The sequence below is a fragment of the Xiphophorus maculatus genome, chromosome 9 (assembly GCF_002775205.1).
Source record: "Xiphophorus maculatus strain JP 163 A chromosome 9, X_maculatus-5.0-male, whole genome shotgun sequence".
In the NCBI taxonomy this organism is placed as follows: Eukaryota; Metazoa; Chordata; class Actinopteri; order Cyprinodontiformes; family Poeciliidae; genus Xiphophorus; species Xiphophorus maculatus.
This window is the reverse complement of record NC_036451.1, coordinates 27774446-27790782: the sequence shown is the minus strand read 5'-3', so window position 1 is coordinate 27790782 and position 16337 is coordinate 27774446. Positions and strand designations below refer to the sequence as shown.

The 16337-nt window shown below is 40.0% G+C and overlaps 1 protein-coding gene across 3 annotated transcripts; it reads right to left on the bottom strand.

Moving 5' to 3' along the window:
• Positions 1–14: 14 nt before the first annotated feature.
• c9h19orf44 (chromosome 9 C19orf44 homolog) lies at positions 15–9255 on the bottom strand. Of its 3 annotated transcripts, XM_023339472.1 has the most exons (11): positions 8835–9255; positions 7774–7935; positions 7527–7648; positions 6955–7450; positions 5255–5582; positions 5121–5132; positions 3374–3435; positions 2860–3268; positions 2678–2767; positions 1193–1359; positions 15–206 (listed from the first exon to the last, which is right to left on the bottom strand). In XM_023339472.1, exons 1-11 carry the CDS (start codon positions 8952–8954, stop codon positions 159–161), a joined length of 2016 nt encoding a protein of 671 aa, XP_023195240.1. In that variant the 5' UTR covers positions 8955–9255; the 3' UTR covers positions 15–158. The 3 variants fall into 3 exon arrangements, with proteins under 3 accessions (XP_023195240.1, XP_014329581.1, XP_023195241.1); XM_014474095.2 differs by having other exon boundaries at positions 2860–3435; XM_023339473.1 differs by lacking the exon at positions 5121–5132.
• Positions 9256–16337: the final 7082 nt, after the last annotated feature.

Here is a 16337-nt window from a genome sequence, read left to right as displayed (position 1 = left end):
ATGAAGCAGAACAGTACTTTAATAACTATGACCGTTTGTTTATTTTTTTTGTCTTTGCTATAACAATCCATTGTTAAAATGTTTTAGTGAATGTGTAGAAAGTGGTCAGGGTGTTTCTGAAGCATCTGGCTCAGCCTCCATTTCCTGTAGAACCTCCTCTATGTTTTCTCCCTGTGAGGTTTGGGACGTCTGCGCCTGCAGATGCTCTGTGAAAAACAAAGTTTAATCATCAATCTGCTTTGAAAATTCACAGACTCTGAAGTTTAACTAAGAATTACAGTCCTAAAGCGTTTAAGTATGTAACTTAAAAAATATATTTTTTACATATATGTTGAAACTGTCAGTACGGTATGAGAAATAAACTGGAAAAAAAAAATCAAGCTCCTTGCTCCCAGTGCTAACTAGAAACACCCAATCAAATCTAGGATTGACAGTCTTGGTACTGTCAATCACCCCACCCCTTGCTTTCTGCTACGCTGCAGCTAGCATAGCCTACTGTGAATGCTAGGCTAATTAGCATGGCCACCAATGATGGAAAAACTGTTTTCTACCCTTAGCACATTTAGCAGCAAACACATGAGCGTGATTGGAAGCGCTAAGTCCCTACTGGCCCTGATTGGTTGTGTTTGGTCGGGGAGTGGTGCATTTCTTCAGACAGCAGTAGAAGCTCGGAGCAGGTGGAGGAGATCGATCTTTTCACAGATTATCTGTGGTATAAACTCATGACATGGCAACAGTTTTAACAAATATGTAAACATTTTCTATAACAGTTACATACTGCAGCTTTAAACAAACATGTCATAATGCAGAGGCATGAATATATCAAGAAAATAGAATGGTAGATATGCTAGCTAGACCATAGACCTGCAGCATTTATACTCCTATACAGGTGCAGTTCTAGACATCCCACTGAATTCTGCTCATAATCAGTTTTAGACTCAAACTTTCCAAGTAACTTTGAAACTAACCTGAAACAACAACTTCTAAAACATCAGGAGATATGATGGAATCAAAACCACATTTGAAAAAGCTCTTTTGTCTTAACATAGTAAAAATTATTTGAAGACAAGACATAAATTGCAAATAAAGATCTTAAATTCAAAAATGCTTTATTGACCCCAAAGATAAATTGAACGTTGTTGTAACTCATGTTAATTCAAATTCTTTAAAGAAACAAGTGTGTAAGGCTGACCCGCATGGTTTCCTCCAGCGTGGTGTATCTGTAGTTGGGGGGCTCCAGGCTTTGCATCAAGCAGGCATGGAGGTGTTCACTGCGCTCCATGAACTGCTTGGTCATGGCCAGCTGCTGCTTCAGCATTTCATTCAAAGCAAATCCAGCTGGGTCCAACATGCTCACAGCTGATGGAGTGAAAAAGAAATCTGGTCAGTACGGCTTCTGCAGAACTCATGACGTTCCATATAGGGGTGCACCGATAAATCCGACCTGATTTTCCTTAGTTTTGTGAAACCAATGATTCACTGGTGTTATTTACCTCCACAGGACTGAAAATCAGCCACCGTTCTGCTCTGCCCAGAGAGAGGGCTGACTGACGGAGCTGCCCACCGGGTCACATCTGCACGTGCGTGGTTAATAATAGTCACCCTACTGTTGCCAACTTTCACTCTAATTTTTCACATAAAAAAACTGTATAAGCCAAAATTGGAATCTGCAGGTCAGATCTGTGATCAGCCAGAAAACGGTGCACCCCTAGTTCAATATTATGACTGGCTTTATAGCAAAAGCTCTGATGATTATAGTGCTTGTAGAGTAAATATATAGTGATATATCAGTCCCTCCAGGATGTTGAGATCACAACTATTAATGCAAATTCACTTATTTGTAAATTTTGCACAGACTTAGAATTTTCACGAGTCATTGGAAGTTTTCTGCAAATCTGACCAATTACTGCAACTCGGCTGAATTTTAACCAATCGCCGTTGCCCCATTCTAATTTAACTTCCTGTTTTACTACAGGCCTTGAAAGCCAAATCTACAAGATACTTGAAGCTTGGTTGATGCTAAATGTTAACGTTTTTGGCTGTTTGGCTGCTGTAAAAAGCATATTAAGATGTTATGTGGGATTTGCTTTTACTGTGTAAACAATTCATGTGAATAGGAGTCAACAATTTGGAATTCTTCTTTTGCACTATGAGAACTCATCAGAATATGATTTTATTGGGATTTAGGGTTCTACTTCAAGATGGTACTTAAAAATATTATTGGCACTTTACATATTAAGTATTATTACATGTTAATCGCATAATAAAGTAGATAGAGTTACAACAAAGTACATGAATAGAATATAAGAGCATTCTATATTTATATATGAAACAAGAAGAGCAGGAATCTGAAAGCTGGATGCTGCAATAACTAAAAGCAGTCCCTTATGAAGCAACCTGCAAACGCAGAATTCCACCCATAGATGGCGATGCAGCACATCTTTATCTTCAGAAAGACAATCAGCCAGCAGAGATGAACTAGATTTCCCCCCATCTTTTTCAAAACCGATATTCTCTGTGTTAGTGATGATTTCAAAAGATCTAGTTGAACCTCACAGGAAGAGAAATCTCTGTGGTTTGTGATCCCCGCCCCCACCCAACAACCATAAGCTCCCTTTAATTCAGCACCTAAGGTGAGGTTGTGCATCTCAATCTGGCCCGGGGCCAGTGGACGTACCTTCTAACCTGTCTGCACTGAAGGCATGGGGGGCCACATGTGTGGGCCCCATGTAGATCCTACCAACCATGGGGTCCAGGGGAGCCGTACCTACAGAACAACGAGAGCCCAGAGTCAGACAAAGCTTCATGAACATGATCAGAACTCAAGTCTGACAAATATCAATGAGAACGCAGACTGACCTGCTGACCAGGAGTAACCTGGTGGATCAGGCCACGTCTGTGCTGCTGCGTCTTTGAAACTCCTCCTGACTGAAGCATGCCTTCCTGAATGCTGAGAGAAGCTCTGTCTGCTTCTGCTGAATGATTCTGATCTCACACTGGAGAAAGTACTGGAATAATCATCTTCCGTCTTCCTGAGAGACTCAACTGTCCTGGAAACCGCCTGTGTGACCTTTGATCTGACCTCTGATCTGACCTCTGCTTCCTGATCATCACCTTCTCCAAGGTACTCTGAAATCTGCCTGGCGCTAGAATCAGTGTCAAAGTCGCTGTGATAGTCCACTGCCGTCTCTTCCTCCTCCCCCTCCCATGGTGACAGCCGGCGTCTACTTTGGGATCCAGGGACAGAGTCGGCCATTTTGTTTTGATTCTGCATTGGCACCAAGACCAAATCAGTAAAATGAGTCTTTTGGTAATTTGATTTCATTAAGTTGACATTATTACGCTTATTTTCCATCACATGTTTTGTTCCCACCTGCTTTCCTAGCGTTTCAGAGGGTGTCAGCTCATCGAGAGTCATCACATTGACCTTGATCTCTGCAGAAAAGGAACAGAAAATATTTTTCTCTTAATAAATGAGGCCACAGATGTTGACGCATGCTGATGTCTCAGATGGATGTAGCATCTTTGCAGTTTCAGCAGCTCTGTTTTGAGAGCTTAGTTTCTTGCAAAAGTATTCACACCCCTTAAACCTTTCACATTTTGTCATGTTCCAACCACCAACTTTAATGTATCTCTAGAGGGATGTTACGTGATAGACAAAAATCTAAAATCTATGTTGTGGGATCTGAATTCAGTCTATGCTACTGGAAGAATAGCATAGACAGCTATGCTTGTATTGGATACCATAATTCCACATTTTACTTTCTCTTCTCTGTGCCTAACATTCAGTGATCTGATCTGAGGACAGTTCAACCACAGTACTGGTATTACTGCCATGTTCTTCAGCTGAACAGAAACAAAACTGAAGTTATTATCTTTGGACTTAAAGAGGAACGATGCACACAGCTTCAGCTATTACAGGTGGAAACTAATGATTAGAGTGAAATCTGGGTGTAGTGATGAACTCTGACCTGAAACTTCAAAGATACATAAGGGCAGTTATAAAGTCGGCCTTCTCTCACCTGAAGAACATTTCCAGGATTAAAGGACTAATGACTCAGCAAAATCTAGAGAAACTCATCCATGAGTTTATCTTTAGTCTCATTGATTATTGCAACAGTGTCTTCACAGGTTGGCCTAAAAAAATCAATCCTCCAGCTGCATCTGATCCAGAACACTGCTGCTGGAGTTCTGACCAAAACCAGGAAGATGGAGCACATCACCTAGTTCTACAGTTCCTGTAGCTCAGAGAATGGACTTTAAAAAGATGTTATTTTATAAATCACTGAACGGCTTAGCACCACAATACATTAAGCATGTATTGTGGTCTGGTCTGCATTCCCAGGACCAGAACCAAACATGGAGAAACAGCATTGAGCATCTATGCTCCACAAATCTGGAACAAGCTTCCAGAAAACTGAAAAACAGAAAAAAAAAACTGAGTTCCTTCAAATCAGAGCTGAAAACTCACCTGTTTAGGATAACTGGAACATCATAACATCTGTTTTTCAACTTATGTCTTATTTGTCGTTTTTATCATGAACTGCCTTGTTGCTGAAATGTGCTGCATTATTAAACTTGCCTGACCTTCTTGAAGAGTTACAGTAACTTTTTATTGTTTATTTATATAACTTGAATTTCTCAGCATTGTCAAACTGATTAAATAATTCTATTGATCACAAATGGTATTTTGGCCAACAATTGTTGCATCCTAAACAATCCTTTTCAAAAATAAAATGTTACACACTCTCACTGTGAAAACAATATAATCATGATATTTTGTATAGACTTAATTCAGTCCCATTTTACTCTCCATCCATCCATTTTCTTACACCCTTGTCCCTAGTGGGGTCTGGAGGGGTGCGGTGCCTATCTCCAGCTAACGTTCCGGGCGAGAGGCGAGATACATCCTGGACAGGTCACCAGTCTGTCGGAACGCTTTTACTCTGATACTCCTAAATAAAATCCAGTCCAATCACTTGAGCTCAGAAGTCTAAATAATTAATAGGGTTTGTTTAATTTTGAGAACAAATCCAGCTGTTCTAGAACAAAACTTCCCCAAAACACTAATAATCCACCAGGCACAGCGTGTTTGTTCTGCAGAGGAAAAATGGACGTACCTCCTGGGCCTTCTAGGATGCATGAGAGGAAGAGGGACAAGAATAATGTTAAAGCCTACTGATCTCTGATCTTCTCTGCTTTCAGTCAAACTAAGGGGTAAAGCTGTTCTCCTTCCCTGATGGGCCCCTCTCACCTTCTATAGAAGCTGAACTCATGTGACTGTGTGGATGCTCAGATCCCGGCCCCACAGGGAACAGCTCCTCCAGAGAAAGGACTTCCGCACGGCTTGACGAGGATGATTGACTGTGCTCCGGATCCTCTGCCTTCTGAGAGGAGCCCTGCCTCTCTGGGGTGGTGGAGGGGCAACGGGGTGAAGAGGGCGACGGGGACAGCGCTGAGGGACTGAACTGGGCCCGGGCCTGACCGGTGAATCGGAACGGAGAGCTGTGACAGGAAGGAGAGGGCGGTGAAGGGTGGGCAGCAGTTGGCCTTTCACCCTCCTCACCGGCACTGCTGAGTGTCTGCATGAGAGGAAAGAACAGCCAGGCTTTTAAATCCGCTCAGGTTTTCAGAGCAGTACAGCTTCACGAAAATCCCCTGATGGATTCAGTGAAACAATCCAGGTAAAAAAAATTTAAAATCCAATATTTTCGGTTTAAAAATCACTAGTTTTAACATTTTACCATCTAAAAAACCCCCCCACCTATCTCCATAAATGTGTAATTTCCACTGTCTGTTGTGACTGCATGAGTCTGCGACATTACTGTGGAGGACGTCCACAACAGTTCTCTTTCTCTTTCTGTTGATGCTTCAGGTAACTGAGGTTAGTGGCCCCCCGTTCAGGCGGCGGCGTCTCCAGGTCCCCTTCCACTGATTCAGTAAGGTTGGGGTCCAGACCTCGGCCGGCTTATTCAGCAATCCCATCCGTCTGTTTTATCCTGTTCCCATGGAAGTTTGCTGCTGTGCTCAGCATCAGACTTTTATCATTTCACAGACTGACCCTGTGGTAAACCCATTGAGTCATTCACTCCCGGAAAAGTTTTCCTTTGTATATATATACCTAAAAAAAAATTCATTGAAGAATAGCTGACTTCAAAGTCTTTGGAAATAGCTAAATAATAGAGCTTAATTAATCAAATAAATTGTTACATTTTGATCCAAATGATCACAAAAGCAAATAAACAAGTATCTTTCCATTATTATTATTAGTTTGACATGTTCCACACCAAGACTGAGTAGTGGGAAGAGGATCTGTTTAATATTTACGTAAAAATCTACATTTGAATTAATACTACATTAAACAAGAACGTCTCAGAGAACATGTAATGCTTAATGCAATTTGCTGTTTTTTAAGTGAAACACACCAATCTTTTCAGTAAGCAATTGTTTAGAATATTTCTAATATTGACCAAAATGATCATAATTTTTTTTCCATAAGAGAGCAGCCATATGGAGGGCAAAGGGGGACAAAATGATCAGATAAATACAGTACATCCTTAAATGATTATTTAAATCTACCAAGAAATAAACAAATTTGTTTTCAAAAATGGCTAAATAATTTAATAAACATGTAATTTATTAAATATGTCACTAAATCATTAAAATGAAAACTTATAATAGCCAATGTAGGTAATTTATTAAATATAAAATTAAATATTTCATGATTCCTGTTGCATGAAAAAATGCAGAATCACCACTAAATAATATTGTCCGTGGCTCTCTTCAAGAGCCAGGACTGTGGGCGGGGCTAACACTGACCTGTGCAGACAATCACATATTTAAAGTGGAATTTCTTGTTTGACCATAAACAAATGAAGACAGATTTTTTCCAGAGGGTTTTATAGTTGAACTACCTCAAAGAGATTCAATTAGACAGAGTGAAAGCAAACCTACCCTGTGTGGTCTTTTCACAGATGAAGATCTCCCGGGTCCAGACATGCTGATCGATTCTACTGAGTCTCCAAGCAGTTTCCTCATGTCTTCTTCATCACTTTCCAGACTCACACCGCTCATTGGTCTCCTTGGCTTCCTCTCCAACCCTCCAGAATGTTCAACAGCATTCCCGGCTTGTGATCTGAACCCGACGCCAGCAGCAGCATGTTTTGCTGCCTCGGCGGGAGCAGAGATGCTCTGGTTTTTCTTTTTGAGGAAACAGTCCTCCCTCTGGCTCTGGTCAGTGTCGAACTGCGCTGACAGGGCCGCAGAGGCCTCCCTGATCTGGACGGCTGCAGCTGGCAACATTTCCACATCCGAGGCTTGACTGAGGACAGCTGCTGAGGCCTTCTTAGCCTGTTCTAGCTCCTGCTTGCGGCTCCGAACACGACTCTCGATTTCAGCTAGCCTACGCAAGGCTGGAGCCTGAGAGCCATGCTGGGAGGATGACACACATCTAACCAAAGAAACCCCAAAATAGATCAATTGACAATCTATTTAGACCCACTTCTTGTATAGTAACAGGAGTTCACCTTGGTTGTACCACAGCCTGTGCTCGGTTCCTGCTGACCGGCGAGTGGCTGCTGTTAGCTGGTTTTGGAGCCTTCTTTAGGAACCTGCTCCCTTCTCCCAGTGAACTCTGAGGCCTGAGATCCTAAAGCAAAAGAATCAAATCTAAGAGGTAAATTTATACACATCTTCTCAAGGGGAACCAAAAATATCTCTTTATATTTCCCATGACATTCAACCGTATTTTATGATGACATCACTATAACTTACCTGGGTTGAATCTCCTTTTCTCTCAAGGTTTTCTTGTGTATTAGCAAGTGTGGCAGATGCAGCACCCTGTTCAGAAGCAGAGGTCTCTGAGGCGAGGTCACTCAGGTCAGAGAACAAGTTGTGGCTGTTTGGAGGAACAGGTCCGGTTCTTAAGGAGGCTCCCTAAACACAAGGAGAGATGCAACAAATTCGTTTGTGTACTAATCTCTGGTAAAAAGTACTTTTACAACACAGCGGTAGAATGAAATATTTACATTTCTGTTTCATTTTTACTATCATAAATAAAATATTAACATTTTACAGTTAGCATGACCAGCTAGATCAGTGGATTGACAAGATGACCTTCAATTAATGGCACTAGCTTCCAGTTTCTGCCCATTTAAAAAAGTTCAATCAGTTGAAAATGGCATCAGCTGATTCCAAGCAGTTCTGCTGCTAACAATAGTAGGGTTGAACAAGAACTCTGACTGTACTGGTTTTATTATTTTCCATGTCATAAAAACTCACCATTTTCTAACAGTAACCCAGATGAGCACTGTTCCCAACTCTGTTGGCATATTTAGTCACATTTCGTTTTCTTTTTTTCTTTCATAAAAGTGAACAGCGACTTTTTTTCTGTTATAGGTGACAGCATGTCACCAAAGTCTTCAGTTTGGAAAGTAAATTTAAACACCTCACTTCAATGAGTCTTACATCATCATTACATTGATGTGAGGACCTGATCCCACTAGTGGTTCAACCTTCAGCTCCTGCTGATACCTTCCACACAGAACAATCTACAGATAGGAATCCAAGACCTTGAGACCTAATACTTTTTTTCGTGTGGTATTGTTTCTTAAGTTCCCTTAGATTTGTCTAAAGTGAAGTAGCCATGATGATATTCAGACAGAAGCAAAAAAATATTCATGGATTATACAAAGGATATGTTTACAAATAATTATTAGTGTGACTGCATAATTCACAATCCATATCTTTCTAATATGAAAATCTATATTCTTTTCTACGCGCCATGATTTCGATGAAAACACATTTTCAAGACGTTCCGGACTGTGAGTGCCCACCTGTGTTTTGGTGGGTGAGTCCTGTGTGGAGCCTCCTCCGTCTCCTGCGCTGCTCCTCTTGGCTGACAGCAGCGCCTCAGCCCGGTTCAGAGCCGAACTCCGACCGCTTACCTTCCACATGTTTCAGCTGGTTCTCATGAGCTGTCCGTTACGTAGTCAGTCGTTTCCCCCCCTTACATTTTCCTCTCCTTTGGTTTTTACCACACAGGAGAAACATTTTAAGCTAGCTTGGAGCTAAACCGATAGCAGCTAGTTTTAGCTGCATATTGCGCTTTCTTTGGATTCATTCGGAAATCTTCTAACCTCTGAACAATTCATCATCTACAGAATAACACAATATATCCGGTTTCATCTTGTTTTAACTATTCACTCTCTCATACCAGCAGACTGGCGTCCCTTGTTTCCATGGAAGAGCTTCTGTTCTTCTTCTTGATATCGAACTTAGGACGAAATCAGATTCGTATCGCCACCTACAGTTTGACCGTGTTAATGCATGAATCAGCTAGTCTTTCATGCATCTCCTTTTAGGATGATCATTTCAACCTTCAAAAGGAAAATTATGAGATTCAAAGCCATAATGTTGAGATTGAATGTTCAGCATAAAAAGAGGCCTTGCTTTGGATCTTTACAGTCCTCTCATGTTCATCAAGGGAAATCCTGTCCACTTCTACAATCCGGTCATGACAATGTTAGCCTGGTTAAAAACCACCCCTTGTTCTGCGCTTTGCTTCATACAGAGGGTCTGAACCCACAGCTAATGAGAAACAGATGTTTGCTGGAGGCAATTCTAAGTTGATATAAAGAAAAATGTCACATTTTTTACAGAGAAGACAAAATGTCTTCACGAATGAAACCTGCAAATATGCCAAATCAAGACTAAAAACATGCAGTCGCAGCCTAGTCATAAAAATGATGTTTGTATGATTACTGCCATTCTGTTGTGGAAATCATATGCAAATATATTTGCATTTTATTATTGTCTCCACAACAGAATGGTGGTAAGAAAAAATCATAGAATTGAGTTTTTATTTTTCTACTTGCTTTTTCTTATCACTTTAGGGCAAGATTATCAGTTCAACTGTGTAGCAATGGGTATTAGGCCCCTAAGTGCCTTAAAATCAGTGAGGTAAGCTCACCTTGTGATTTTCTTTTTGTCACAAAACAATATATTTGGATTGGCCAGGAAATTCTGCTATTGCTCTGATTATGTGTGTCCAGATCTGGGTGAGGGATAAACAACATAATCCAATGCTTAGGGCCTGGCCATGCTGCCAGACCAGATGCAGGGTTGGGTTGTTGAATCAGAAGGCTGTGGGTGGCTTAGTCTTTTTGACGCACTCAGAGTTTAACACTCACAGGATGTAAGCTGTTAAAATTCCAGATCAGTATATTAATTAAAAGTCCACTATGCATTAGTCTACTTTACCTTGCTAGTTATGTTTTTCAGTCATTCCCATCTCTGCAGCTTCTTCGTTTCAAGAGGGGATGACACACACACATGCACGCCCACCCGCACACACACACACACAAACACAAACACATTCATGCCATTAATTTTTCTATCACATGCATATGCAACCACTGAAATAGACATGAAAAGCTTTTTTTGTTTTTTCCATAATCATTTGGAAAAGTGTTTGAGGAAACGCTTGTCTATAGTTTGCTTATGAAGGACAGGAAGAGACAAGCAGTGGTTAAAAGGATGTGGGTACTTAATGTGCTCTCAGCAAGTCAGAAATTTGGAGAGCTTGAACTCATCCAAAACCTGCACCTGTGCTCTGGCTGCTTCCAGCTCTACCTCCAACTCAGCATAATCTGCTGAGGACTGAAACTAACTTCAGGCAGTCCATTAATCCAAAATAGTAAAAAAAAAAAAAAAAAAAAAAAAAAAACCTCATCCGCTTCTGTATTAGACAGAATTTGGTATAGACAGTTTTCAGTCAATTTTTTCTTTACTTTTTCATGGCAAACATTTATCAAAGATTCAGAAACATTCCATAAAAATTTGGATCTATATCAACATTATAGCATCATGAAGTTGGTGCAGATTTGTAGCCTTAACATTTTATGATGCCAATCTTGAATTTCACCACATTTCAAAGAGCCTCTGTTCGATAAAGATCTGGTGATTGTGGAAGCCGTTAGAGTATAATACAGTGTGGTTGCCTTATTCAGCTTTCAGAACATGGGCACACAAAATGGTCAAATAATTTGCAACCACACTAAGGTAGGCTGATTGAAATCCAGTTGACACTAAGTGACTGAGTATAACAAGAAAATGTGGCAACGGTTTAGGAAGTTTGGATTGCTGGCTCAAACTCTCACTCCATCTGTCTTAGTCATTGTGTCCTTGGGCAAGGCACTTCACCTGCCTTGCCTACTGCTGGTGGTCAGAGGGTCCGGTAGAGCCAGCACATTGCAGCTTCACTTCTGTCAGACCACCTCCAGGCAACTGTCGCTATAATGTAGTGTGTGAATGTGTGTGTGAACTGGTGAATGACTGAATGTAGTGTGAAGCGCTTTGGGGTCCTCTGGATTTGATAAAGCGCTATCAAATCCAAGCCCAGGCCATTAACCAACTCCCGACTCGCAAAGCACACACACACACCTTGGGAGAGGCTGATTATACAATGAAAAACTATAAAAGAGAAATAAACTACCTGTTCAGGCCTCGGCCATTAGTGCTGAAAAGCAGCAGGAAGAACGTATAGTTGTGAATAAAATTAAAAGTTTGATTTCTGGAAAACAAAATAAAAAAGGTTTTTATGTCTTCCACTCTTTAGTGGAAGAGTTTGGTTCAATAGTGCGAACATCCAAGAAAGTCACATAACACTGCACTGAAGGTGCATTCACACCAGCCCATATTTGGGCCCCTTTAATTGAACTCTGCTTTTTTTGCCTAGGAAGTCCAGTTTTTTTTGGTGAGGTGTGGATGTGTAATCGAACTCTGATGTGGACCAAAAAAATCTAGTCCACCTAAAAACCTAGTTTTGTTTAAGTGAAACCTGGTGAGGTTCTAATGCAGAACAGCAAGCGGACTGGAGACCACTCCAAAAGCTGGAAGTAGACGATAGTGCAGGGGATTCCGGGTAAAAAGAACCAAACAAGTCACATGTATCTGGCGCTTAGAAAGAGAAATGTGGTCTAGAAATTCTAGAAACGCTACAATTTGAAGTCACTCCATTTGTTTGCAGTTTGTGAAGAAGGAAGTTGTGCTCAGTGTCTTCTGCAGAGGTTCTTGTGTTATTTCCTTCAGTGGTTCTTGGTGCAGTGCCACCCACAGGTGATGGGGGGGAAACAAATTTTTCAAAGGATTTGGATCATTTGACACAGTGAAAGCCAACCACACCAGCTGGAAATGTAATGAATGTAATTTTGGTTCCCAACTGCACTGAGTCTATTGGACTATCAGGGGTGAAAACATCCTTAAATGCGTCGCTTAGCAATGACTGGATGGAACTGATGAGTTGCTTCAGAATCAAAGCTCTGTGGAGCCCAATTTTACAGCTCAAAATGATGAAACAGATGATGAATTTCAAGTAACTGAATTCTCAAGCAGTGAAGTATGTGTCCTCAGAGAAAATGAAGGATCTGAAAGGTGATATAAGCCTGAGTGACAATGTGTCAAACATGGACAGAAGTAGTTGAACACAGATTAAGAAAACCAAAGGAACAACTCAAACTAAAGGAGGAGGTTGAAGCTCATGTGGACAAAGCAGATGTAATACAATCACAAAACTCTGTAAGTGGAAAAAAAAAAAATCCAATACAAAAAAATCTTCAGATGTGGAGTTCAGGCTTGTTCTCCTTCTGTTGATACAAAATCATTTGTTCCATAACAATGAAACTGAGAGATATGGAAAAGGAATGTTCTGATCCAGCTGCAAGGCCAAAAGAACATCCAGCATCTTAACAGTTACATTGTATGGCTGTAACTAATAAACATCATGTCATCAATGTACCAAGAGAAAACACAACAAAAGAAGAAAATGTTCAAAATATGAATCACAGCACATAAACCTTAGGACAGCTGTATCTATATTGAAGTTGCAGCATCATCAGATGTGAAAGGCTGTGAAATGATTAATGAAAAGCAAAGCTATGCATCTGTGACATCAAGCTATAGGAAAGAAAAACATCTCATTGAAAAGCGCTGTTTTTTGTTGTTGTTTTTTAAAAGAAAGAAGCTTTTAATTAACTAAAGAATGTTCCACTTATTTATAAAGCATGTCACAGCACAAAAACATCTCTGAGAAGTTTAGATAGCATTCTTTGAATCTTAAATGATAGCATATTGTCATGACTTGGACAGTGGTTAACGTTCGAGTACATTGCTCTGAATTGGATTGAATCATATCTGACAGAAGTTTATCGTTGCAGTTTGGGAGAATGTTTTTCCTCAGCGTCTCACCTCATGTCCTCAGTCATTCCTCATATACAGACTGATCTTGGGTCAGTCCTCAGGAAATAAATGTAACTTCCCATTGTTATGCAGGTAATTTTTGCAACTAATATTTTGTGATGTCTCACAAATTTCAGGATTTTGATTAATAAAATGGATCTCACCCATCTGAAAAATCTGTCTGGAAGGTCATTTTTTTTCTAATCATGAAACTAACTTATTCCATTAAAATGGTACAAAACAGATTGTGTACGTTCATCAAAAACAGTAAAGTTAACAACAGCTACATCTCCATTACAAATGTGAGCAGGTCTTTGTCTAAACTCTGCTGATGTTGAAAAAAATGCAATTTTGCAATTGCGGTGTTTCCATTAAACAAGAGCAAAATTCAAATCACAAGTGAATAAACTTGTTAACATGATAAGTCATTCAAAATCCTGGCAGCGATGGATGTAAACAACTACATGAGCTTCATCATTCAGAGGAGACGCTGGAAACCCGATCAAACAGCCACAGCTGGAGTTTGGAACGTTTAGCAAAATGAAAAACAGAAATAGATTATTTCTCACCACCTTGTTTAAACAGACAAGAATAACTCTTCCTACCGGTGCTGTTAAGGATATGAGCTGCTGGCTGGAGCTGCTCACTACTCCAAAGTCTTAGACATGTTGACAATAAAAAGGAAGAAAAAGGTGCATCAAGAGTTTACACATCAATGGCTTTTATTAATCAAGGGGTAAAAATATATTATTTTAAAATCTTTCTGAATGTCCTTGTAACAAAAAAAGGTTCAGTTTTAGTACAAAACAGGTTGTGAAAAAACGGCTTTGCACTTTGAGAAGCACTGATGCAGAGAACAATCAGTGCGTTAATGAATGTTGGTCCAGGTTTCTCCATTAAATACAAAACACACACAGCGCTGCAGCTGGTTACAGTTTCTATCTGGTAGAAAAACCACATGAGCTCAATCTTGGCTTTTTAGGATTCCAATAGAGCAGTAACAAAGCATCTGGACGCCTCCTGGAAGTCTTAAGTGAAAGAGATTTAGGTGTTTTGTTAAAGAGTTATGATACTGTGTTTTTTTGTGGGGGGCGGGGGGGTTGCAGTAATGCAGAAAAAGCTCCGCTGATTTTTTAATCCACCTATTTCCCCCGTCACATATGGCCACATGGTGTGGATCATGACTGCAAAAGCAACATGTGAAGTGGCTGAAGTGAGAATCCTCCGTATGCTGGCTCAGCTCAGTCACGGCTGAGGAACTGTGCCATCTGGGGGGAGCTGGGAGGAGACCCCCGGGGTCAGACCCACAACAGGCTGGAGAGGCACTACATCCCTTCTGGCCTGGGAGACACTGCTGGACTCCAGTGTTTGCTCTGTCTCACTCACTGTGTCTTCAAAAGAAATGTTTTGAGCAAATAATTATAGCAATAAATGAAAGTGGTTACAGTTGCTGGATAAACTCAGTTTAAAATTCAAATGCAAGAATCGCATCACACAGATCAATATGAAGAATATAAAGGTTGTGCAAAAATGATCATCTATTTACACAGAAAGATAAGAAATAAAAAGCGCTTTCATCACAGACCAGCTTATTGTCATGACAGAACCACTGTGGTTGAGAATGGAGCTAAAAATATACAGTCATTGACAAGTGATAAGTTACATGACAATTAGTCCATAGCCCTGACTAAGAGAAAGATTTGTCTGCTGCTACACAAAGGATCAGCTGCCAGAAACCTTATTGAGACACAAGTTCTGTAATTCCAAAAATAAGTTGTTTTCTAAAGACCTTTGAACTTAGAAAAAAACATGCTGGTAAGAGCTGATAACTTCCCCTGCAATGTTTAGTTATGTTGATCCTGCAAGTTTCAAGTGAGGCCAGTATCAGCATTAAATCTTAGCATAAAAGTCACAGAGCTCTAAGTTGATCATGATTATGATAATGTGTTTTATCATCCATATCCAGCTAAGTCTTTAAAATCAGAGGAATCATTTCTTGAGCTGTGCGTACGGTTGTGGTCCGTCTACTGACCGGTTCTCTGCTCTACCCTCTACCAGAACAAATGGAGATTCTGATACTTTAATGTTGATCCATGAGGTTCCCTCTGGGTACTGCAGCTTCCTCCCACAGTCCAAAACCATGAATGTTAAGTTAACTCTTAGGCAAATGTGTGTCTGTGTGGTTGTTTTTCCAATTTCAGGTCATAATGCAAGTTTTTAAAATGTTTTCTCTCTGAGGAATGTTGAACGTTTACTGCAGTGATCCCTCATACTGAGGGAGCCTGTGGTATTAGCAGAGAGGAACCGATCAATTTTAAAGAGATTAAGGTATAAATAAAATAAAGTCATTTGTTTGGTGTTATATTTTAATAAGCAGATAAAATAGGTGGAATATGGAAGCATTTCTTTGGAAAATCCTTTTACTTTAAGAGAAATATCTAATCTTAGAAACATAATTGCCCACTTTTGTAAAACACGTCTGCCAGCATCAGCAGCTTGCTTGATAAGCATTGTCATGACAACATGACATGTTGACAAGTCTGTGTATGTACAATGAATCTTTAATAGCATAATGTCTCTGAAGGAGTATTTCCTTTAACTGCTGAATATTTATCTGCCACTCTGCGAGTTTCAATCAGAAACTACAAAAGGAACAGAAATAAATTGGGATTCATTCTTTGAATGCTTAAATGGGACTTTAGAACACAAATGGCTGGAAAAGTGTCAGAAATGTCCAGGCAGCATTCATGACCAAATATCTTATGTGTTTACAATCCTGAGCAGGTTGGAATGTGAATATGAAACTGGATGTCATGTTGAAAAGCTGTGAGCTCATAATCCTGCTAAATTCCATTCAGAATTTTTCTTTTTTAAAACCATTTTTATTTGACATTTCAGGGGGATTTTGCAAAAGTGAATATTTGTATGCTACTCATTTACAGGGGCTCTGACCGCTATTAAAGTGCCAGCTTATTGTGCTGCAAAAAATCAGACCATAAATCATTCAAAACCGCTTTTGAAAAAAATAAACAATACAATATTCTGCGCAATTAACCTGAAGAACAAACCAATCTGTTCTAGAGAAAATTAAAAGAAGAAAA